The sequence below is a fragment of the Microtus ochrogaster genome, chromosome 7, assembly GCF_000317375.1.
Source record: "Microtus ochrogaster isolate Prairie Vole_2 chromosome 7, MicOch1.0, whole genome shotgun sequence".
In the NCBI taxonomy this organism is placed as follows: Eukaryota; Metazoa; Chordata; class Mammalia; order Rodentia; family Cricetidae; genus Microtus; species Microtus ochrogaster.
This window is the reverse complement of record NC_022014.1, coordinates 70,965,655-70,989,684: the sequence shown is the minus strand read 5'-3', so window position 1 is coordinate 70,989,684 and position 24,030 is coordinate 70,965,655. Positions and strand designations below refer to the sequence as shown.

The 24,030-nt window shown below is 52.3% G+C and overlaps 1 protein-coding gene across 1 annotated transcript; it reads right to left on the bottom strand.

Annotated features, from left to right (window-relative positions):
* Positions 1 to 10,711: 10,711 nt before the first annotated feature.
* Dlx3 (distal-less homeobox 3) lies at positions 10,712 to 14,096 on the bottom strand. Its single transcript, XM_005350609.2, has 3 exons — positions 13,772 to 14,096; positions 12,540 to 12,730; positions 10,712 to 11,059 (listed from the first exon to the last, which is right to left on the bottom strand). Exons 1-3 carry the CDS (start codon positions 14,094 to 14,096, stop codon positions 10,712 to 10,714), a joined length of 864 nt encoding a protein of 287 aa, XP_005350666.1.
* Positions 14,097 to 24,030: the final 9,934 nt, after the last annotated feature.

The window sequence follows — 24,030 nt, the reverse complement described above, 5'->3', positions numbered from 1 at the left end:
CAACAGCTCCTCAGGGAAGCCAGACTGCACGAGGCTCCTAACGTGCCTCTGCCTAATGCCTAACTTCTGTCACATTCCCTGAGCCCAGGGGGATCAGCTGGGTCCACCAAGGCAGGGCCTTCTACCCCTGTGACCCTAGGCCTTTGTCTCACTTCCTCGAGGCTTGGGCCTCCCTTCCCAAACCTGGAATTCTGCCTTAAGACTCAGCTCTGGGCCCTCCCAGCCTTTGGCAACTCCATCTGGAAAAGAAGAAATAACCCCCCTGCTGCTGAGAAAATTTACCTTCTCTTCTAGACTTCATCATTTTATCATGTGATCCCTGGAGTGCAGATGTTCAGCTGACAGACTTAGGGCAGGGTACTTTATCCTCCTGGGTCTTGATTTCCTCACCTCTGCGTCAGGGCTAATGAGCAAAATGGTGTATCCTGGGGTGAGGGATTTAGCTCAGTTGGTAGAACACTTTTTTTCTGTCTTTTCTTTTTCTTTCTTTCTTTCTTTCTTTCTTTCTTTCTTTCTTTCTTTCTTTCTTTTCTGAAAGAGGGTTTCTCTGGTTGTCCTGGAACTCACTTTGTAAACCAGGCTGGCCTCAAACTGACAGATACCTGCCTGCCTCTGCCTCACAAATGCTGGGATCAAAGGTGTGTGCCACACCACTGCCTGGCTCAGCTTGCTTTCATATACAACCCTGAGCCACCTGCCCAGGGGATGGGGCTTTCCCATATCAATCATAAGTCAAGGAAATGCTCCACAGACATGCGCAGAGTCCAATCTGATGGAGGCAACCCCTCAGTTGAGGTTCTCTCTTCCCAGGCGACTCTAGTTTGTGACAGGAACCAACCATGGCAAGGATACATTTCCACCCTGGGAAGCCAATGCATTAACAGCTAGGTCCCTGAGTTCAAGTCCACCTCCATAACCTTGAAGCTCACCAGACAAATGAAGATGATAACGCCTACTTCCTGAGGTTACTGTGGGACTCGGACTGGGTATAACTCAGTAGGGGCACCTGCTTAGCCTGTGAGGATTTCATTCCCAGCCCTCAGGAAAAGGATGGCTCAGCGTGTACTGGCACCTGCCACTCCCAGGCCTGACAACCTGAGTTCAACCCCAGGACCCACAGGGCAGAAGAAAAGCAGCTCCTGAACGTTGACTTCTAACCTCGGCGTCGTCACGTGGGAGCTCATACATGAATAAATGAATACATTTAATAAAAATATATTTTTTTTTTCGGTTTTTCGAGACAGGGTTTCTCTGTGGCTTTGGAGCCTGTCCTGGAACTAGCTCTGTAGACCAGGCTAGTCTCGAACTCACAGAGATCTGCCTGCCTCTGCCTCCCGAGTGCTGGGATTAAAGGCGTGCGCCACCATCACCCGGCTATAAAAATATTTTTTAAAAACTCCACAGAGCGCTGCACTATAGTGACTGCTGAGCAGGAGAACTTAGCTCCGCAGTCTCACCCAGGCCCCTGAACCTCGCCACTCTCTGCTTCAGAGCCTGCTCTAAGCACGTGTCTCTGTGTGGTGACCCACTGTGAGCAGAGCTGCAGTGTGGGCAGGCTCCCTCAGACTTCCGGCAGTGTGTGTGTGTGTGTATGTATGTGTGTGCATGTATGTGTGTGTTTGCGTGTGTGTGTGTGCATGTGTGTGCTTGTGTGTGTGTTTGCATGTGTGTGTGCATGTATGTGTGTGTTTGTGTGTGTGTGTGCATGTGTGTGCTTGTGTGTGTGTTTGCATGTGTGTGTGTGTGTGAACCGCTTTGTGATGAGGGGAGGCGGGTACACAGGAGGTGGCTAAGGGGAAGGTCCTTCTGTGCTTCCAGGACAGTCCACTGGGTCTAAGGAGGGTGGCTCCCAAGGAGGTGAGGCCCAGCCTGAAGGGCATAGCTAACACCGAGGCAGGTGAGCCCACAGACTTCTTTTATTTATTTATTATTGGGTTTTTCAAGACAGGATTTCTTTGTGTAACAATCTTGGCTGTCCTGGAACTCATTCTGTAGACCAGGCTGGCCTCAAACTCACAGAGTTCTGCCTGCCTCTGCCTTCCAAGTGCTGGGATTAAAGGTGTACACCACCACAACCCAGCGTATTTAAAAAAAATTTTTTTTTGGGACAGAGCCTTCAAGTGTAGTCCATGCTACTCTCTACCCACAGCCTTCCTACATCCTCCTTCTGAGTGCTGAGATTACCGATCTGTGCCACCATGTCAGCCCGACTTCTTCATTCCAGAAACATTTCCCTGCTCCTAACCCCAGAACACTCACACGAGGTGTGGGAGAAGGGGAGAACAAGTGTTTTCTTTGGTATTTGATTGACACCTAGAAATTCTGAGAATTCTACAGAATTGAACACACACATACATGAACACACTCGTGCGCGCGCACACACACCTAAGATAAGGAGACTTAATATGGTGGCTAAATACAGGATACATAGAAGACCTCAGTAACAGTTCTCTAGTACGGCAATAAAAGAAGGAAAATATCCCTCTTATACGGGAAATAAATGGAAACCAACAAGTTACTGTCAGGGTACACCCCTGGCTCCTACCGTTGTCCTTTCTGCTGGTCCCAGGATATAGCCCTTTCTAAGTGACTGTCCCTTCACTACAGCAGGTTTACACTGGAATAAACAAAGCCCTTTCACCGTAAAAAGAAGAATTCTTTTTAGAATGTGTGCTCACATGCATGCTCAATTGTGTGTGTGTGTATTGCACATGCATGCATGTGCATGCGTGTGCAAGCATGCATGAGTGCTGTGTGTGCATATTTGCAGGCACAAGTATGCTAGAACTTTTGGCAGTCGGTTCTCTCTATCCCTCTTGTTTCTCCAGCCTAGCGCGCCATATGGACACCCATTATGGCTTCAGGAATCAAACGCAGGTCCTCCAGCTTGTGTGGCAAGCTCTTCTATCCACCGAGTCATGTGACCAGCCACATAAAGAAGAATTCTACGGGAGACCTCCTTCCACAGTTCCACGTCCATTGAGGGTGCTAAGACTTCCCTAGGGTCAGCGAGGGTGTCTGGATTGCCCGTAGATGACTTAATAGAAAAGTGGCAGCGGTTTGAGCTCTCAGCATGGTGCCAAGCTGTGTGCCAAGCCCTTCCTTCGCATACGTGTGCTATCCCATTTCATTTCCTTCGCAGTCCTAAAAGACAGAGATGATTAGCTTCATTTTATAGGCGAGTGAAAGCCTGGTTCAGAGAGGGTAAGTGACTGGCCTGAGATCACACAGCCTCAGGTATCTCACCTGTAAGATGGGATCATAATGGCACTGGCCTTTCTTATCGGGATCCAATAAGACGGGGCTCAGGAAAGCTCTTGGCCCAGAAGCTGTGTGCCTGGCACACAGTAGGTCCTTATCGAGTCCTATCCAGCACTTTGGAGCAGTTTCATCTGCTTCCTTGCTACCAGCCTGCCCCCAGCCCCCTCAGGCCTACACACTTCTCTGGCTGCCCCTGCTCCCTGGACGGAGTTTGTCTCATTCTTCCCTCTTCTGCCATTGGCGTTTCCTGAGCTCAGGGCACAACCGGCTGGCCCCGGGGGTGGGTGTGGGACTGTGCCACACGCGTCGCATGACATGGCCTGGTGCCCTCAGTGTGGCGCACAGGGAAGGGTGCGCTGTTGCTGTTTGCCAGGTGCGAGGTGAACCGCCTGGGGGGGGGGGAAGGGACGCCCCTCCCTCACGGCAGCTGATCTTCTGGGTGTGGAGCCTCCTCCTGCTTACTCAGCAAACAGTACCAGTCCCGCCGCTGATTTGTCCTGGGAGACAACCCAGGAATTTGGGCCCACAGGCTCCGCCTCTTGTTGGTTCCCCTACTCAGGCTGCCCCCTTCCTCAGCTCCTCCTCACCTTGAGTAGAAGGCTGCCCCCTTCCTGGGAACCCTCAGCTCCTCCTCACCTTGAGTAGAGAGCAGCCCCTTCCCTAGTGCCCCCCCCCCGCTAGGCACTAGCTGTTGGGGGGGGCTCAGCATACTAGGGCTCTCCTAGAGGTTCATCAGATCAATGTCCTGATCTTGCACCCCCAGGCAGCTTCTACCACTCTCCAGCCTTCTGGCTGACAGAAGAAAGCTCTCCAGGGAGCTGTCAGGGGTTGAGCACCCACTCAGAGCAGCCTGCGCAAATGTAGCGGGGTACAGGGGTTCCAGTCCTCAGAGCTCTCTCTGTCTCTCCTTTTCTGTGTGACCTCAGGTAGGTGGCAAGGTCTGTCTATGCCAGCTTCCTGATTAGAGGCCCAGCGAGGATGAGGATGGCAGTCTCTGCTCCTCAGTTACACAGGAATGTGACCATGAACCCCGTTTCCCTCCTGTCATCTCGATAACCCCCAACAGCCTGCCTAACTTGAGGCAGTCATCACTGGTCCCACCTACTCTGGCAGCCCCCCAGCTAATGCTGAGAGTGGGCCTGCGTGAGGGTCCTGGGAGCGCTCCACCTAATTGTGCTCATCCCCCAGGTCCTGTGGGCATCCTGATTCTCCAGCTGTGCAAGACACCTCCTGGGGTGGTACCCAAGACCCTGCCCTGGAGTCTGCCTGCTGGTTTTCTGCCTCCAGCTCTGGCCCCAGGATGTGAATAGAAAGAATCTCTCAAGCCAGGCAGCACACGCCTTTAATCCCAGGCAGAGGCAGGTGGATCTTTGTGAGTTCGAGTCCAGCTTGGTCTACAAGAGCTAGTTCCAGGACAGGCTCCAAAGCTACAGAGAAACCCTGTCTCAAAAAACAAAAACAAAAAATAAAAAAGAGGGGCTTGAGAGATGGCTCAGAGGTTAAGAGCATTGCCTGCTCTTCCAAAGGTTCTGAGTTTAATTCCCAGCAACCACATGGTGGCTCACAACCATCTGTAATGAGGTCTGGTGCCCTCTTCTGACCTACAGATGTACACACAGACAGAATATTGTATACATAATAAATAAATAAATATAAATAAATAAAAATAAATAAAAAAGAAAGGCTCTCTCCTTCTTGGTCTGCAATTCTCCCCAGGCTGGACAGAACCACAGCAAAGCCCATGCCTGTGCTCCGAACTGGAGGGACCATGCTGGCTCTCTCAGAGCCAAGCAGAGAGAGGCCTAGACAGAGTGGCTGACTTGGTGTGAGAAGCATTTCTGATAGACAAAGGAGAAAAACTGGCTAGGGACTGAGGGCTCAAGTTCAGGGAGGACCTTCTGGAAGAGGAGGTGCTGGGCTCCGTGGAGGAAAGCTTGCCTTGTCTTCATCCTTAACTTCTTGACCTACGCTGCTCACTTCTCCCTCAGCCTCCCACTTCCTCCTCCTGCTCCTATCCCACCAGAGCCCATGCCCACTCTCTTCCTGCCCTCCTCCTCTGGGCTGACGGAGGAAACTCAGCTCCAAGCACTTTTTTGGCCTCTGAGCCTACCAGTCTGGGGCGGTGGGGTGCTGTAAACAGCTTATTACAGTGATTAAACTGCAATTAAAGCTGGAAAAACAGAGGCCATGTGCTGGCTGTTGGGTCTCCCCCGTCAAGTGTGCTCCCCTTCCCATCTGATCCACTCTGGGCTTAGTAATCCAACCGAGGGCTCCCACGCAGGAGCTGGGTAGCAGGCTCCTTGCTCTGGTACACAGACTTGCCCCCTTTCATTCATAGGGTGTCAGTCCGTATGGGGCTTTGCAGGAGGAGAGGGTAAATTGTAGGTTGCCATGGGAATGGTGTATGGAGGCTGGATTGGATCTCTTTAAGATCTCTCAGCACCTAGGACCCTCCTCGGGGTCAGGATTATAACAATCCTTCTCATTCAATATCCCCAAGGGTTGCTTCCTCCACCCAGAGGGCCGGAGCCTTTTCTTCTCCAGTTTCAAGGTGTGAGGGCAGTTACTGGCCCACCAGAGAGGATGGAAACAGTCAGAACATCACTTTTAATGAGCTCAGCATCCAGGAAGGATCCGGGATCTTCTGAGCCTGGCCCTTGCCTCCTGGGCTCTCGCCTGACATCACTCAGGATTCAGTCTTCTGCTTCTCTCTTAGGTCTTGTTCCTTTCCGTCCCGTAGGGTTGGGGGAGCCTTGTGCAAGCCCATGTCTTCACAGGGCTTGTGCCCACCATTGCAGACACTGCTCAGACTACCCCTTCTCTCTCTGGTGCAGCCTTTCAAAGCTTCCTTCCCATCTGCCCCAGCTTTCTCAGCTGACTGTGGGTCTCAAAATGTTTCATCTGCTTCTGCTCCTGGAGGTCTCAGCTCAGGGTCTGAGGTCCTTCCACAGGCCGTGGCTGTCCTTGCCTGCCACACAGCTCAGGAAACAGCGGCTGGCCTTTTTTTTTTGCAAGCACCCAGAGTTGGTGGATCAGCCAGTGTGGCAATGCAGAGATGGCCAGTCAGCCAATGTTATGAATGAGATTCGGAACAGGACAAGTCAGATTGCCAGTAGCCGCTTCCATTCATTCACTAAGCAGGTTTCGCCAGGGCTGGGTGCCTTGTTAAGCATTTTACTTAGATTATCCCCTTAATCTTCCCCACAGCTCTGCTGGTTGGTAGGGTCATCCCGATATTACAGGTGAGTTCAGAAAAGTTAAGTGACTTGGCCAGGGCCACACAGCCAGTAAAGTCACGAAGACCAGGTCCAAAAGACTCCAGAGCGCACGTTCCTGACCACAATGTTAAGCTTTTTTTAGGGCTTGCCCAGAGAAGGAAGGCTGGCCCTCCCTCCCCTTAGACCTCTCTGGGAAGAAGCCTGCGGAGGGCTGACCACGTGGGACAGCCTGGTGGAGTTAGGGTCACCTTTTAGATTCTGCCAGCGCTGTACCATTGACTGACAGAAAAAGTCCATCCAGAGAACTCGTTCTCTGTGAAGACCTGGGTTCAAATCCCAGCTCTGTCTTGGATTTGCTGTGTGACTTCCACAGACTCTTCAGCCTCGACTTTTATTTTTGCCCTCTTGTGGTCTGGGTTTTCCAGACAGGGTTTCTCTGTGCAGCCCTGGCTGTCCTGGAACTCGTTCTGTAGACCAGGCTGGCTTCAAACTCAGAGATCTGCCTGCCTCTGCTGGGATTAAAGGCGTGTGCCACCATGCTGCCTGGCACATTGTCTCTCTCCCCACCCCTTTTGGTTTGTTTGTTTGTTTGTTTGAAACAGGTTCTTACTATGTAGCCCAGGATAGCCTTGAATTCACTGTGTTGCTCAGGCTGGCCTTAAATTTAATATTTAATCCATGCTGACCTAAATTCTCAAATCTCCTGTTGCAACCTCTTTTTCCTTCCCCTCCTCCTTTTCTTTTGTGGTGCTAGGTGTTGAATCCAAGCCTTCATGTATGCTAAGCATCAACTCTACTATAGCTGGAGCCTCAGTTTTCCCAGTTGAAAAATGGGCACTATCCTACTCATCTGCCCAACTGTTGTTCACCAGGTAGTTTACTAAATGCCACCTGTTATATAACATCAAGATCTTGGACAGCAGCGGCCCTCAGGCAGACTGGGGTTCCCCAGCCTGCCCCTTCGTCCCTGTAGATTGCCCAGAGACAATGTGTGTAGTCAGGCAGCACCTGGAAGAAGGGTAGGCTCTGTAGTCCCACCTTGGCATGCTGCCAGGTCCCTCCCCCAAGCTTTTGTCCCTACTGGGCTCCTCATCAGGGTGGGTGAAGGGCAAGCTGACCCCTGGCCTAGAGGTGGGCCTGGAGGTGAGGAAAGGAGGAAGGGGAGGTCAGGGGTGGAGCTGACCCCGCTGGAGGTCACCTGGGCAGTTAATCCAGCCTGACAGAGCTGGGATGAGCTGGGAGGAATTAGGCCCTTACAACACCCTTTCATCCGTCACCGCCTGCCCGCCCGCCCAGCCTCCCTCCTTCCTTCCTCTCTCTGCCCTTTTCTCCTCTCTCCCTCCCTTCGCTGGCAGCCCAGCCCTAATAAAATGCGGTGTCTCCAGCGAGTCTGCCCGGCTGCCGCCTTGCTGCTCCTGCCTGCACGCAGCCCTCAAACCAAAAGCTCAGCGCAGCCCCGCCTGGCAGCTGCCAGCTTAACCCTTGCCAGCCCAAGTCAGTCACATGGGCGTGGCCTCCTCCCTGGCTGGCTTGCAGAATGGGTGAGGCCTACTTGGAGAGGTACAGGCCAGGGAAGGGGCTGAGGTCCTGTCCTCAGGACAGAGCTTCTGTGTGGCGCCCACGCTCTGTCTTCTCATCTTTACCGTGTCTGGCTCCATAGGCCCCCAGAGTCTCTGTCTGACTGGGCACTAAGACCGGGTGGTGGTTCCAGGCTGAGTTGGGTCACAGTGGCTGCTGAGTGTATCCTGGCTTTCTGAACAAGAATGCTTCTGTGCACATGTGTGTGCATGTATATGTGTGTGATAGGGGAACCTGAGTGTGTTCTGCACTTGTGTATTGGGGGTCCTAGCTCTCTTTAGTTTGTTATGTTAGTGTAATGTTCACCGGCCTCAGGTGTGTGTGTGTGTGTGTGTGTGTGTGTGTGTGAGTGTAAGGGATGTCATTTTTATCAAAGGGTAATAATTTTTCTAGTGGGACTTCATGTACATGTAACAAGAGATATTATGTGTCTATCAGATAGAAAGCTTCATAGTGTGGTCATGCATCTATGCCATCTCCTGGTGCACGCATGTGCGCACGTGAGCGCGCGCGCGCGCACACACACACATGCACACACCCGCCCACGCGTGCTCACATACTCATTCTCCTCTCAGAAGCCTTGGAGTTGGGATCTGGAAGCAGGGGTCAGCATTTCCAGCATATGCAGTCAGTGACAGCATCTAGAAGATTCTGGGCCAGGACCACACCCTTCCCAAGAAGGCAAACACAGACCCCCCTCCCCCATCTCATTGCTTCCCAATTCCAGTCTTAGGTCCCACCAGCTATAGGATCAGGACCTCCTGTCGGCTGGCCCCACTGTCACCCAAGCTAAAAGGGATAGACAGGTGGGTGAGGGGCTGGGAGTGCCTGGGCATGGAGGTAGGGGGTTTTACACGCATGTGCAAGCATGTCTATGTGTGAACTCAAGATCAAAGTGCAGCCCCAGGTGACCTGGCAACAGCGGTGGTGGTGGCAGAGGACAGCTGGCTGATGGAAAATGCCAAGCCACCAAGCAGAGTGGAGTCAGGGAGGCCTTGGTTGGGAGCCTCCACCGAGACCTGCTCACAATGTGAGTAGCCACAGGGTCAGGAGCACCTGCCCCCCCCCCCATCTCAGCATCCCCTAGAAGCTCAGAGGGCCCTCCTCACTTAACACAACTCCCAAGTCTAGTCCTCCCTTCAGAACTGCCTGCCGCTAGTCTCCAGTTCAAAGAGCACTGTGGTTATTTTCTTCTTCTTCTTTTTTTTTAATTTTATTAACATTATATATAAAGACTGGTCCAGTAAGAAAGCAGAAATGAGAAGGCTGGGGAGGGGTGGGAGCTGGCTTCATTCCTGTCCCCTTGGGGTGGGACTCGGAGACCCACCACATCTCTCCTTACTCCTGTACCTCCCACGAAACCCAAATCCAGTAGGAGCCCACATCCCTCTTTTGGCTTGCAACACACAGGGAGATTGGTCCAGGAGGAACAGGGTCACATAAATAGGAAACCACAAGGGAGGAGGCTGCTTCTCTTGGTTGCTCTTTTAAAAAAAACAACAACAACAAAAAAAACACACTATATATATATAACTACAGTCTTTTATCTCTCCTTTTCTTCGATGTCTTACCACATCAGGGGCAGAAGAAAGTTAGCTTTGGGGGGGCGCCTGGGCCAGGGAGAGGCACTACTGGTACCAGCCCTCTGAGCAGCCAGCCTCACCCCTAAGGCACTGAGTCTTAGGCTTCCTCTGTCTCCTCGCTTGCATCCTGCAGCTGAGGGGAAGTGATCCCTTTCCAAAGCTGTGGTGAAGGGAGTGTTTGGGGATTTGTCTTGCCTGGTGTATCTCTGCAGAGAGTTGGGGTTTGACCCCCCAGACTGCCAGCTTACTGGGAGAAAAGGAAGGGGTGACAGGGGTGGGGGTGGGGGACAGAGCAGAACTACCCGCCCTGTGAGATGAGTGGGATTTGGTCCTAACTGTTAACAATGCCCTTTGTTGTCCTATGCTTCAACAGCTTTTAAAACCAGAGTTGTGCAAAGTCCTGTACATGGAAGAAGAAATGGGGTCCTTAGGAAAAACACACACGGGTAGCCCTTCTCCCCAGGGAAGGGGCGGAGAGAAGGCTCCTTTAACTCTTCCCTGGACATTAAAAGGTTTCCTCATTGGGGGGAGTTTTCTTTGGTTTAACCCTCAAATCTTAAATGAGGGCTAGGTCAGGCCCCCACCTTGAGGATCAGCCATGATGCAGTGTCCAATGTCTTTCAAAGAGTGGCTCAAGAGTGGCTTGGTTGCCCCGATGACTTAGGTCTGGCAGTGCTGGAATCCACGGTCCCTGGTTCCCCAGAGCAGGCGGGACCTGCAGATACTCCGACTCTTCCCCCTTTTGGAGTTCTCTACTGTGTCGGAGAGGCTGGAAGACCACACCGGTTCCTGGAGCAGAGAGCGCGTGCTGTCTCCACCGGAGCTAAATGCCTCGATATCTGGAGGGCACCCCAGTCTAAGCAAGAGGAGGGAGGTTGGTTTAGGGGGGCATCCTTGGTCCATGCATATCTCATCTGGAGTTTCTTGGGTCCCTGGAAGGGACAAGGGAGGGGGAAGGGAGTCTTTCCCCTGTGCCCCTGGATGATTCCTGAGTGTCGCTAGGATAGGGCACCTTCTGCCTGGTCCTGGGGGGGTCCTTCGTGGGGGGCGGGGCGCAGGCCAGGTGGGTGCTCAGTACACAGCCCCAGGGTTAGGTGGGGGCCCTGGGGAGGCATGGTGCAGTGTAGCCGGCTGAGGTGGCTGTTGCTGTAAGTGGGGTCCGCTGAGGTTCTGTGCATGGTACCAGGAGTTGGTGGGGTCGTCCAGGTAGTTGGGGGAGGCACTGTACGGGAGCGGTGGGGGCAGCTGGTTGCGGGTAGGGGCTGGAGTAGAATGGGAAGACGTGTCCCAGAGGGCGGGTGACGGCGGAGAGTTGCAGGCCATGGAGTCGCTGTTGTTGGGGCTGTGCTCCAGCGGCACCTCCCCGTTCTTGTAGAGCTTTTTGAACTTGGAGCGGCGGTTCTGGAACCAGATTTTCACCTGGACAGAATAAAAAAAGAGCAAGTAGTTAGCCTCTCTGGGATGCCAAAAGGAAACCCCACAGGGAGCCCAGTACCCAGCCTCTAGGGGAAACTAGGCAAAAACTCCAGGGCCTCCACTCCCAAGCCAGCGTATTTCTTTCCAGTTGGAAAAGAACTGCGGCTTGGAACATTCTACTGGTCCCGTCTGCCACTTCCGAAGTGCGACCTTAAGCAGGTTACTTAACCTCTCTGGCCTCACCTTCCTCTCATTGCAAAATGGGGACCTTGACAACACTATCACCTATCTCAAAGGGTCACTGTAAGGCTCAAGAAAGTTAAGACACTTAAATACTGAAAAGGTCTACTATACCGCAAACCCTCAATAAAAAAGGCACCCTAGTGAGATCTGGGCAGTTTGTGGTATTTTGCCCACATCAGAGCCCTAAGCCGAGGTTCACAGATACACAGCGACAAACACACACCCACACAAGCATCTCCATACTCAGCGACATACCCACTCACAGCCTGGCACAGCCACCAGATGGTAAAGCTATAAATGCAGGCAGATACACCCAGATAAGCACCCACAACATAAACACCCCCATTCACACACAGGGTTCTGGGGGGGCTCTGGTTGGGTATTGGGGGTGACCCAGGGACTCGGGAGCAGGTGAACCTGAGTCCCTAAATTTCCCCTGGGATATCTCCCCCTCCGCCTGCCTCTCTCCACCCCATGACTGGCACAAACAATGAATCAGCTCTTCCCCAGGTGACCCAGATCCCCGATGGACCAGGCCCCACGCAGCCCAGCCGCAACCAAGGCCAGCCTGTCAACACCTGTAGAGAGCCAGGCACCCAACATTCCTCCCCAGAGCAATGAGACTTCTTGGTGTCTAGGGGACGGGTAAAGGGTTGGCGAAAGTCTCCCACTTTCTGACTCTATGTCCTTTTGTTCGGTGAACCTCTCTCTGGCCTGACTTTGGGCAGAGGCATTTGGGTACAAAGCAAGACCATATTTTTACACAAGCGTACATTTTGGTGTATGCGCTAACTGGTGCTCCAGCACAGATACTTGCCTTCTGTTTGCAAAATGACCCTTAAAGGACCTCCCTCCCTCCTTACATTTTTCTGGCACATCGCCTGTCTGCCCCCCCCCCCACTTCGTCTGGGAGAGAGAAAACTCCTGTGTCCTGTAATATTGCTGAAGGCCTTGGGAGCTGGGAGTTCTGGGGTGCAGGGGGGGGGGGCATCTCTCTGTGACAGACATACACAGTTGCCTAAGTTCACATGGATGCACACTGCACCCGTCTACACTCGTTACTGTAAACCTTTCAACAAATGCTGAGACTTTTCGAGTCGCTCAACCCACAAGCAAGAGTCGCTGCAATCTGCTGAGGGGCAGGGGTTGGGGGTACTTAAAGGCCCAGTCAGGCTCATAGGTACCCCGGTCGCTCACGCTCCCATCTGCCCCCAGGGACTCTTGAGCTTTCGGTACTAACCTGTGTTTGTGTGAGGCCCAGCTGTGCAGCTAGCTCGGCGCGCTCGGGCAAGGCCAGATACTGGGCTTTCTGGAAACGGCGCTGCAGGGCAGCCAGCTGATAGCTGGAGTAGATGGTGCGCGGCTTTCGGACCTTCTTGGGTTTGCCGTTCACCATGCGTACCTCGGCTTCCGGCTCCTCTTTCACCGACACTGCAAGGAGGAACGCACGAGCTTAGCCTCGGCCTGCGACCCCGCACTCTCCAAGATCCCCCTCTGTCGAACGCCGCACCCTCTGGCCCACTGATCTCCCCGGGACTTCTTTGGAGGAGCGTTGTGCCGCCCTCGCCCAGGGAGGGAACCGCCGAGACCCAGCCGGACCGGCGGCCGCCCACGACTCGGCGCTCCCAGCTCCGCACCCCGGCCCCGGAGCGCCGTCTCCGGCGCCAGCAAGCGACTGGGTTGAGAACCGCGCGACTTCACTCAGAACGCATTCCCGGCTCAGCTTCTCGTCTGCGGACCGTCCTCTAGTGACCCACTTAACCGGCCTTGGCGTCTCCCACTCCTTCCAGTCTGCCCATTCCCTTTTAATAAGCTTCCTAATTGAGGATAACTTGCTTCAGAAAAAATGCAAGGATCGTGTAGGCATTCTCTCAATTTTTCCTTTCTCTGTTTTCTTTTTCTTCCTCCCCCTCCGGACTTCCATTCTCTTCTTTTTCTTTCTTTTTTTCCTTCCCTTTCTTGCTTTCTTCTGCTTTCTTCCGTGCTTTTCCTTACTGTCCTTCCCACATTTGTTTCTCTCTATCCCCACCTCTCTCTACTTCTCAGTCTCTCCTACCTCCATTTCTGTGACTTCTTTGGGTCTTTCTCCACGTGCCCTTCGCTACTCGCTACTCGGGGTCTCTGGAGACGGCATCCAGAGGAAGGGTCCCCGGAGCCGACTCCCCTCGAGCTCTCAAGCCATCGCGGGCTGCCGGTTCAAGTGCCCGCAGGACAGCAGCGTCGAAGCTTTCCCCCATCACCCAGAACGCGCTCTCTGTGTCCCCAACTTCCCCGGAATCTCCAGGAGACCCCGGCGCACAGTGCCGCACATAGTGTCGCCTATCCTCTCTGGGATTCATCTAACACATCTCCTTCAATCTCTTCTAATTCTTACCCTCGGGGCTTCCCTAGATTTCAGCTCCCATCCCCAGACTTCTTGCTTGGGCACCTTTTCAGCGTCTCACACCCTCTCCACAACCCCAGCGTCCTCACCTGGGTCCTGGGCAGGCAGCGGCTGCTCCCGGTACGCTCCATACTGCCTGTAGGAGCCTCCGTAGGTATATTCCGACTTTGGCGAGTAAGCGCCGGTGCCAGCGAGCCCATTGAGATTGAACTGGTGGTGGTAGGTGTAGGGGTTCACCGTCTGACCGTAGGGCTGGCCCGAGTAGTAGTCATGTTGGGGAGCGCTGTAATAGCCCAGGTCAGTGACTGAAGACTCGGGCAGGGTAGGCGAGTCCTTGGAGCCCGCATGGCAGCTGAGCGAGCTGGAGATGTCGGTGAGGATGCTGCTGAGCTTGCGATCGAAGGAGCCGCTCATGCTGGCGGGCGTCGCAGCTCCCCAGGCCTCCTCCTCCGAGCGCGGAAGCGGGCGGACAGGAACGCGGGGTAGGCGGAGGAGCCCAGGTGGGATGTGTGTCCAGAGGGCGAGGGCAGGGCCTGGTCGCGTCTGGGGGAGGGGGTGGCCGAAGGGCGCTTAGACCATTGCCGGCTATCGGTCAGTCGCTGCGTGCCTCTCTCCGCGTCCCAAGCCACAGTCAAATGCTGCCAGCTCCGCCCGGCCAGCCGGTTATAGACTCAATGTTGGAGTGCAGAGGGAGGCTCCTGCGCGCTGATTGGCTGCAAGTCTTGCCTTCGAGGCAAAACATGCTCGCGCTTTCTCACTGGCTCCCCCAGCCCTCTTTGTTGTTACCCCAAATGCACACACACACACACACACACACACACACACACACACAGACCACCGCCGCCACCACCACGTTTCTCCTGCGCTCAAGCCCAGAAAAATCCTCCGAAGGGGGGGGGGGGGGGTATTATGGAGGGGTTGGTGGTGCAGAGCCCCCAGGATCAACCCCTCTGTTTTCGTGGCTAGGGGTGGGCTTAGGTGAGATGAGGAAGGAGGGGAACTTGTCCATTGGGTATTTGTGAAAGGAGGTGGTCCTTGGTGATGTATGTGTGTACTATGCAAATGACAGACAGATAAAGTGGCAAAGACCCAGGGTCCACGAAAATATTTTGATCGCTTTTAAAATCCGAAAAAAAAATGGAAAAGAACATCCGTGTTGGAAAAAAAAGTTTGAGCACATTAATATATTATCTTTATGACATTGCAGTCATGAAACGTAATTTTTAAAATTATAAAAGAAGAGTCTCGCCCAGCAAAAGCATTCTGGCCTGCAAAAGTCCTACGTTGAACTTGAGAGTTTCCACTGGAGCGAGACTGTATTGTATGGATTTGGGGGCTGCTCTAGAGAATGGAGGTACCCCAGACTGTAAGTGTGCACTTTCAGAGATGGACCAGGTAGAGCCGAGAGAGCTGTGAGGCAGTAGTCCCTAGGAGGTTGGCTTTCTGTGGACTTAAGTTGGTCTGGGGACAGGTTCCACACAATATGGGAAAGCCCTTGGGAGGGCGGACTTCGTTAGGGGTTAAGGATAGAGGATTTTATATGTCCCACAGAATCCCAAAGGTCTGCCATGCGTGCAAGAGTGCCTGTGAAAGAGTGTGTCTGTGTGTGTAGTGTAAAGCAATGGGATGTAGGATTGTGAACTACCTCGGTCTGTTGTGCATACCTCGGTCAGAGTGTGCATAGATCGCTCACATCCATCTAGCTCCAACAGTTGAGAGCCAAGGCACGCCACTCGGGTTCTTCCCTCCACGAAGACCCTGATGAAGCGGCTTCTAGCGCTGGAGCAATCTCCAACCCTTATCTCCTAACCCTGTCTGGCTCTCAAAGCCGGTTCCCAGGAAAGAGTTACTGTTTCGGGTGCCAAACCCATTTCTCTACTGCATCCCACTTTTGCTCCCCAACCTAATCCTAGAGAGAAAGAGGGCTTTCCCCAATTTCAATTCTTAATACCCCCGCCCTCCCCCATCGCCACCCAACCCCACCTTCCTTAACCTGGCATTGTCTCTCCCCTTGCTTTGCTAACCAGGACGCATCATGTCGAGGACACACAGTGCCAGCACGCCACCTCGTGGTTCCTTCTGGATTCTGCAGTCTGTCTTAAAGACGCAGTGGAACCAGTTCGCAGAGAGCAAAGGGGTCTCACTCAGTATAGAGTGTGTAGGGGGCTCGGTGGGGCTTTCCAACGCCAGACCCTATCACAGGATGCCGAGCCTGGAAAAACCTGGGCTTGGAGGAACAGAGGGCCTAGGTCCGGGCGCAGGGACAGGAGGAGGTGACCGCCTGCCCTGGGCCGCCCGGGAGGCCGCCGCGTGGGAAAGGTGGGGGCGGGGGCGGGCGAGGGGAGCGCTATCTGTCTGTCTATCTGAGCGTCCCCCCAGCTCCTATCGCCCGCCGCTGCGAGCTCGTGGCGGGGCGAGTTGCCACCCGCTCTGGATGCCCTCTGTTCTTCTGCCAAGAGGGCGCCCAAGGAGCCCGGGGCGTTGGGGGCAGGAAGGGCACTGGGCTGCCGGTTCCCCTCCCAGGATGAGAGCGGGGGCGGCTGGCAGGGCCTGCTTTGGAGCCCCCAGCTGCCCACAGGGAAGGGACAGCGTCGGGCAAACCCTGTCTCGTGGGTTCGTTCATTCATTTGGGGGTGACAGGTGATTCAAAGACGCCCTAATCTCTCCTCACCCCATCTGGGCCTGGCTCCTGAGCAAAACGTGAGTGAGCACAGGAGCCTTGGGGTCGTAGTGAGTTATTTTAGGGTAATTTCTAAGGTCTGTTGTATTCTAGAAATGGACTGAAATCACAACATCAGCAGCGGCAAGAGGCATTTAAGGCCGGGCGTGGCGGTGCACGCCTTTAACACTAGCAGAGTCTGCCGAATCTCTGTGAGTTCAAGGCCAGCCTGGTGTACGTCAAGAGTTCCAGGACTTCCGGGTTGTAGAGAGAGATCCTGTCTGGCGGGGAAGGAGGAGGAGGAGGAAGAAGAGGAGGAACAGGGTTTCTCAGTGTAGCCTTGACTGTCCTGGAACTCACTCTGTGGACCAGGCTGGCCTTTGAACTCACAGAAATCTACCTGCCTCTGCCTCCCAAGAGCTGGGATTAAAGGCATGCGCCACCACCTGGCTCAGCATTATTTTTTAAATATTTTTTTTTATATTTATTTTAAATTTTATGGACATTAGTTTTTTGTTTGTATGTATGTGAGCGTGAGGGTGTTGGATCCTCCGGAACTGGACATTTGTAAACCACGGTGTGAGTGCTGGGAATTGAACCCAGATCCATTGGGAATGGGCAGCCAGTGCTCTTAACCACTGAGCCATCTCTCCAGCAGAAACATTATTTAAATACTTGTTTGGTGGTGTATGGGTAACACCCTGTTCCCTTTTGCACGGCATGCTGGGGACTGCCTACCCCCTTCTCCATTATCCTTCAGATACCTAAGACAGTCTTTGGGGAATGTTTGCTGAGTGGCTAAATAAGAAGAGCTAAATCCCTCTAGTGCTGAGACTGAGGCATGCTGTCATCCTCGAAATAAATGAGTATTGAGTTGTCCCTGAGGGGTCCCCCAGGCCGGCAGGAAGGGAGCCACTGACAGCTGGGTCATAGCTGGGTGGAGAAGTAGCCAGAGGATGCCATGCCGTAGGACCGGTGTGACCCACTGGACCTCATCTGGTCCAGCGAGAAGAGCAAGTGTCAGCTAGCTACAGTCCTGCTCCTGAAGGAGGGGCGAAGCAAACCGACAGGTGATAGAACTCTGGCAGGCTGGCAGGAGTGAGGAGGGGCACTGGTTGGTGTCTGAGTCAAGGTCTGGTACACACACTGTCTCTGGCATGGGGAAGAGGTGCCCGTGGATGGGTCTGTTTCCTGAGCAGAACAGGCACTGTTCACAGAAAGCCAGGTAGAGCCACCGCTCCACCTGGATGGGGGGGGGGGGGGAGGATAAAGCCAGGTGTGTAGGAGGCTTGCTTTCTTCCTTGCCTGGGGATCTGGCGCCATCTAGTGGTCATAATGAAAAAAGTCATGTCCGAATCCTTGGGAGGTTGGAAGATGGACTCCTGCAGTGACAGGTAGTTCCCATAACCCTGTCTTGTATTGCTTTTCGGTTTCCAGTTTTCCCTCTGTACACCTATCTTGTTTGGACAATGGCTCCTCTTTTCTTGTTTCTTACTTTCAAGTCAAAAAGCAATTTACACATCTTTCCAGAGTCTCATTCAAGCAGGCTCTGCAGAGCCTCTACACTGTCTTGGGTGCTGATGAACTGATCTTCAAGACAGATGTGATGCCCCCTTCACAGGACCCAACTTTCATCCCGGGGAGTTTGCACTTTGGGGACCAGTTTCACTATGGTGTGGAGGGTGATGGGTGGGGGGCTTGTGCATGCCTACAGAGCGGCCACACCCTTTATAGGTAGAAAGGCATCTGAACCAAGCCCAGGAGGAAGTGTTGGGTTTGATCTATAAAAACAGGGATAAGGGGAAAGAGTGTTTGCCCGTGGAACCACTGATGGAAAAGGCTGTGCCAACGCTCGTGGAGCAGCCTGGAGCATAGGATGGGGGTCAGTGGTGGGGAGGCAGAGACTTAGAACTCAGTTCTGGAAATGCAATACACTTAATCCATAGGCTGCAGGGAACCAGTAAAGTTTTAACCAGGGCTGGGTGAAGAGGTGCATGTCTTCATCTCCAGCACTTAGGGAGGCAGAGGCAGGTAGATCTCTGTGAGTTGAGGCTAGCCTGGTCTACAAAATGAGTTCCAGGTCAGTCAGGGCTACACGGAGAATCCCTGTCTCAGAAAACAACAACAAAACAACAAGTTTTAACCAGGAGGGGGACGAGGTGGGTGTTTCACTCTGGAAGCATCCTGACTGTTCTGTGAACAGTTATCAAGCCTGAAGGCTAGAGGCCACTGCAGTGGTTCAAGGAAGAAGATAGTGTGGTCTGGGCTAAGTGGGGTAGAAAGAATGATTTGGAGGGTCATCAGAGGCAGGGTTACGGGGCTTGGGGATGGATGGGGTGGGAGCGGCAGGGAAAGAGGGATGGAGAGGTAGCCTCCAACCTTCAGATTTTTACAGTTAAGTGTTGAAGGTGGGGGCATTCTATGGGCAAGAGAATGCCAGAAAGAGGGCTATATGGCAGGGAAGAGGATTCAGTTACTGGATGGAAGCAGACCTGCAGATAAGCGCATATCCCAATCCATGAATTAGTGTAAATCAGAGTTGTGCGCTCAGCACCTAGGCTGAACGCAGGCCGGAAAGCAACACCAGCCCCCAGAAATCCTGAGGACAAACACTATCTTGATCAATTTCAACAGAAAACACAAATCAGATTATTTTTTATATTTTTAAGATTTTAAGATTTATTCATTTTGTTTTATGTATCTGATCATCCTACCTGAATGTATGTTTGTGCACCATGTGTGTGCCCAGTACCCAAGGAAGTGGAAACAGGTCATTGGGTCCCCTGGGACTGCAGTTATGGATGGTTGTGAGCCACCATGCAGGTGCTGGGAACTGAGCCTGGGTTCTCTGCAGGAGCAACAAGTGTTGCATTTTAACTGCTGAGCCATCACCCCAGCTCCCTTTTAACTTTTTTTTTTTCGAGACAGGGTTTCTCTGTGGCTTTGGAGCCTGTCCTGGAACTAGCTCTGTAGACCAGGCTGGTCTCGAACTCACAGAGATCTGCCTGCCTCTGCCTCCCAAGTGCTGGGATTAAAGGCGTGCACCACCATCGCCCGGCTCCCTTTTAACTTTTATGTAAATGGAATGAACAGTATATACTCTTTCGTCTCTGTCTCTTCCTCCTCCTCTTCTCCCTCTTTCTCCTTCTTTCCTTCCATTGCAATACTGAGGATGGCCTCATGGAGGCTGAACACAAGCTGTATCACTGAGCTCCTAACTCCCTTAGCCAAGCCTGGTTTTTTGTTTTGTTTTGTTGTTTCTTTTCTTTTACTCAACATTGTACTGTAAAATATATGCAAGTTGTAGGCTATGTTGGCACATTCTGTGTGAGCCGCCTGTCATGGACTACATCACTGTGCGTTTATCTGCTCTACAGTTGACAGGTCTTTGGGTAGCTTCCAGTCTGGGGTGATCCTAAGTATCACTGGAAGGACTATTCTTGTACCTGTCTTTTGGTGCACGTGTGTTTTGTGCCTGAGGCTGGAATTGGGTGCTGTGTGGCATGTGTACAGGTTACTTTAGAAGATCCTCCCAAGCAGGTCTCTGGTGGAGTCTGAGCATCCCTGAGACACCCTGGAAGGTCTGTCCAGCAGTGGTTGGCAACAGGCCACATGGTTCTGAAAAACTGATCAGTAGCCAGGCACGTGGGTGCACGCCTTTAGTCCCAGCACTTGGAAGGCAGAGGCAGGAGGATCTCTGTGAGTTTGAGGCTAGCCTAGTTCATAGTTGAGTCTAGTATAACCAGGTTTATAGAGAGAGAGACCCTGTCTCAAGAAGACGGGGAAGAAGGAGAAAGAGGAGGAGGAGGAAGGAAGAAAAGGAAAAGCTAGGAATGGAAGCTGGGAGCCTGACATTTTATGGCGGCTGAGCCTCTGACCCGAAGAGATGGTCTGGGAGAGAAGACTCCACAGGGCCGGGAAAAGTGACATCTGGTGGTCAGAGGTGGGAAGCCGTGCAAAGGGCCCTGAGTGTGTGTGGGGGGTGGCTCTGAAGGAGAGCTTCCAAGAGGAGGATGTGGCCAGGAAGCCCCAAAGGGGCCATGTGGCCTGGCTGGGGCAGCATAAGGATGCCACCTCTCATGGAGTCGGTTGGTGATGGGGAGGAGCAGGGGGCTGTTTACTGCCCGTGCTGAGCTGAGTAGGAGGGAGGGAAGCTCAGGGCAAGTGCAGACAGCTCTGTCCTGTCGCCTGTGGAGGCTGGAGAGGGGCAGAGAGGGTGGGAGCTGCAGGGTGCTGGCTTGTTGGGAGCAGGGGTGTGAGTGTTTGAAATGGGAGCAAGCCTGTTTTGATGTCCGTTGGAGCCAGTGGGTGCCAGGTGCTGGGTGCCATTCCTGAGGAGGTAGGCGGGAGGGAAGGATCTGGAGCCCCATCAAAGGGGTGATCTCTTATGTTGAGTCAGGAAGGGAGATGAAATGATAAGAAGGCAGCTCTTACTCTGGGCCAGGCTCTGCTCAACAAACTCGAGTTCCCTCACCGCCCCCATGAGCCCCGAGGCAGGCATCCTTGTTCCTGCCTTCTGACAGAGGGGGAAACTGAGGCACAGAGCGGACAAGTAAATGGTAGATTCAAGATGCGAACCCAAATAGTCTTTGTCCTCTTCCTCCTCCTTTGAGACAGGGTCTTACTCATCAGTTTAGGATGGTGTAGAACTGACCGTCTCCCCGGACACAAGGATTACTGGCTAGGGCAGGCAGTATTAACTTACTGGGGCTAGGCAGCTTGGTCTTCTGGTTTATTGGCCAAAGGGTAGTATTTGACAAACATAGGAGCTGACTGTGTGGGCATTTGCTAAGACAACCCTTGAACTTTTCTGTATGTTTAGAACTTCTTAGGGTAAGAAGATGGTTCAAGATGGTTGGGGCTTCCCCACTAGTATGGATATGGTGTACGTGTGATGTTAAGCTATGGGGAGAATTGGAGGAGCCAAAGGCACAGCGAGAGCAGACAGAAAGTCTAAAGGGAATCTGTTGCCGAGGGGACTTTAAAGGGACCAACAGGGTGACAGGGCACAAAGGAAATTTCTGGGTGTGCCAGTGCACTCTCTGGGGTGGGGACACCATAAAGTTGTAAGGACTCCAGGGATCGTGGTGGGGAGGCGAGGCTCTGGGCTGCAGAAGGCAGAGGGGTCGACCAGGGTAGAGGCTTGCTTGAAAGGCAGGTGGTGTGTTAATGCACACTTCTAATCCCAGAACTCAGGAGGCAGAGGTAGGGCAGAGCTCTGTGAGTTCGAGGCCAGCTTGGTCTACAGAACAAGTTCTGGGGTGACACATAGAAACCCTGTCTCAAAAGCCAAAAGCAAAAAACAAACAAACAAAACCATAGAAAGGAAAAGAAAGAAGGCCAGAGAGAAACAGCCAGTAGCAGGGGTTGTTCAGGAGTCCAGGTTGAATGGGAGGAAAAGAAAGAGCGGACTGAGCAGCTGAAGAAAGGAAGGAGAACCTGAGGTCAGGAGAGGTCAGAAGAGGTACTGGAAGGAGGGGTCCAGACACCCAGCAGAACTATCAAACCCAAGTACCAGCCCATACCAAAAGCTGGAGGAGAGCGAGAGCATGGGGTGATAGGAGCTCTCATTCAGTGATGGAGAGTATGTAGGAGAATTCGAGATGTGATGGGCAGATGCTTACAAAGGCAAAATAAAGATGCAGCTCGGTTGGTGGCGTGCTTGCCCAGCACGCATGAAACCCTGGATTCTAACTCCAGCATAGCCTAAAGTCAGGCATTGTGGTTCATCCCTGTAATCCCAGCCCTTGAGAGATGGGGGCAGAAGAATCAAGAGTTCAAGGCCAGGGCTCTGCTACTGCTCCAGTCAGTAAAGTGCTTGACTTTGATCTCTGGAACTCATGCTAAAACAAAACAAAACAAAACAAAGTTGGGCACGATGGATCTTGCCTTCAATCTCAGGAAGAGGCAGAGACAGGCAGATCTCTGAGTTTGAGGCCAACCTATTCTACAGAGCGAGTGCCAGGACAGCCTGTGCCACGACCACCTGGCTGAAATGGAAACTTATATTCACACGGCAACTTGCACACGAATGTCACAGCAGTCTTTTCCATAATGTCCACGAACTCAGAGCAACCAAAATGTCCCTGTGAGTAGGTGGAAAAAGGAACTATGGTGCATTGAGATCAAAAAAGAAAGTGAGGGGGCTGGAGAGATGGCTCAGTGGTTGGGAGCACTGACTGCTCTTCCAGAGAACACGAGTTCAATTCCCAGCACCCACATGGCAGCTCACAGCTGTCTTTAGTTCCAATTCCAGGGGATCCAACACCCATGGCAAAACACTAATGCACACAAAATAGAAATAAATAAATTAAAAAAGAAACCAAGCTACCAACATATACAAGGATGGATAGCTTAACCTTTCTGGAGCTCACAATCCTCCTGCCTCAGCCTCCAGAGTACTAGGACTATAGTGATGTGTCACAATGCCCAGCTTTTGTTTACAGTTAGTAATAATGTATACTTCAAAGTTGCTAGGAGAATGGATACAAATACTCTTGTATTCTTGCTACTTTTCTCTCTTCCTGTAAATGCGCTAGGGTGGGGGCGGTATCAGTAGTCCCAGAGATTCTGGGGCAGGAGGGCATGAGTAGGTGGAAGTTGGGGTTCTTGGGACAGTGAAGCTATTCTGCACATCCTATAATGTTAGGTTCCTGGGGTTAGTTGTCTGTCAAAACTCAAAGAATGGGGGCTGGAGAGATGGCTCAGTGGTTAAGAGCATTGCCTGCTCTTCCAAAGGTCCTGAGTTCAATTCCCAGCAACCAAATGGTGGCTCACAACCATCTGTAATGAGGTCTGGCGCCCTCTTCTGGTCTGTAGGCATACAGACAGAATATTGTATACATAATAAATAAATATTTAAAAAAAAAACTCAAAGAATGATCGGTCACAACGCGTGAACACTGTGTTAACCATGGGCTTTTAGTTCAGCATGAAATGCCAACCCTGGGAAATACATTGCAATAGATATGTCACATTAATACAAATGACAGCAACAGGGAAAGCGGAAGAGGTGGGGAGATGGCTCAGTGGGTAAAGGTGCTCACTGTGCAAGCCTGCTGATGTGAGTTCGAGCCCCAGATCAAGCACCATGATGGTGGAAGGAGAGAACTGACTTCACAGAGCTGTCCTCTGGTCTCCACAATGCTTCCTCGTGCTATGGCTTCACGTCCTCACACTGTGAACAGACACACAATGACAATAGAACATTTAAAAGGGGAGAGATGAAAAATTCCTGGTACCACCTGCTCAATTTATCTGCAAAAATGATCTAACTTTAAGAAAATGAGACAGATTTTTTTTTCAAGACAGGGTTTCTCTGTAGTTTTGGAGCCTGTCCTGAAACTTGCTCTGTAGACCAGGCTGGCCTTGAACTCACAGAGATCCGTCTGTCTCTGCCTCACGAGTGCTGGGATCAAAGGCTCGCATAGCCTTTATATTCAAAGACACTTTCATAAAGCTAAATGCGTATACACGGAGACTTCGCAATCCTCCTGTCTCATCCTTCCGAATGCTGGCATTACCGGTGTGCCTCATGATGCCTGACTTAAAAAACTCATTCTTTCTTGTTTAGGCTAGCGCTCTTTACTGAGTTAGTCCTCTCGTGCTTTTTTATTTACTTCTTTCTTGTTAACTTTTTTTTTTTTTTTTTTTTTTTTTTTATAAATGTAGCAGACATTTCAGATGAAG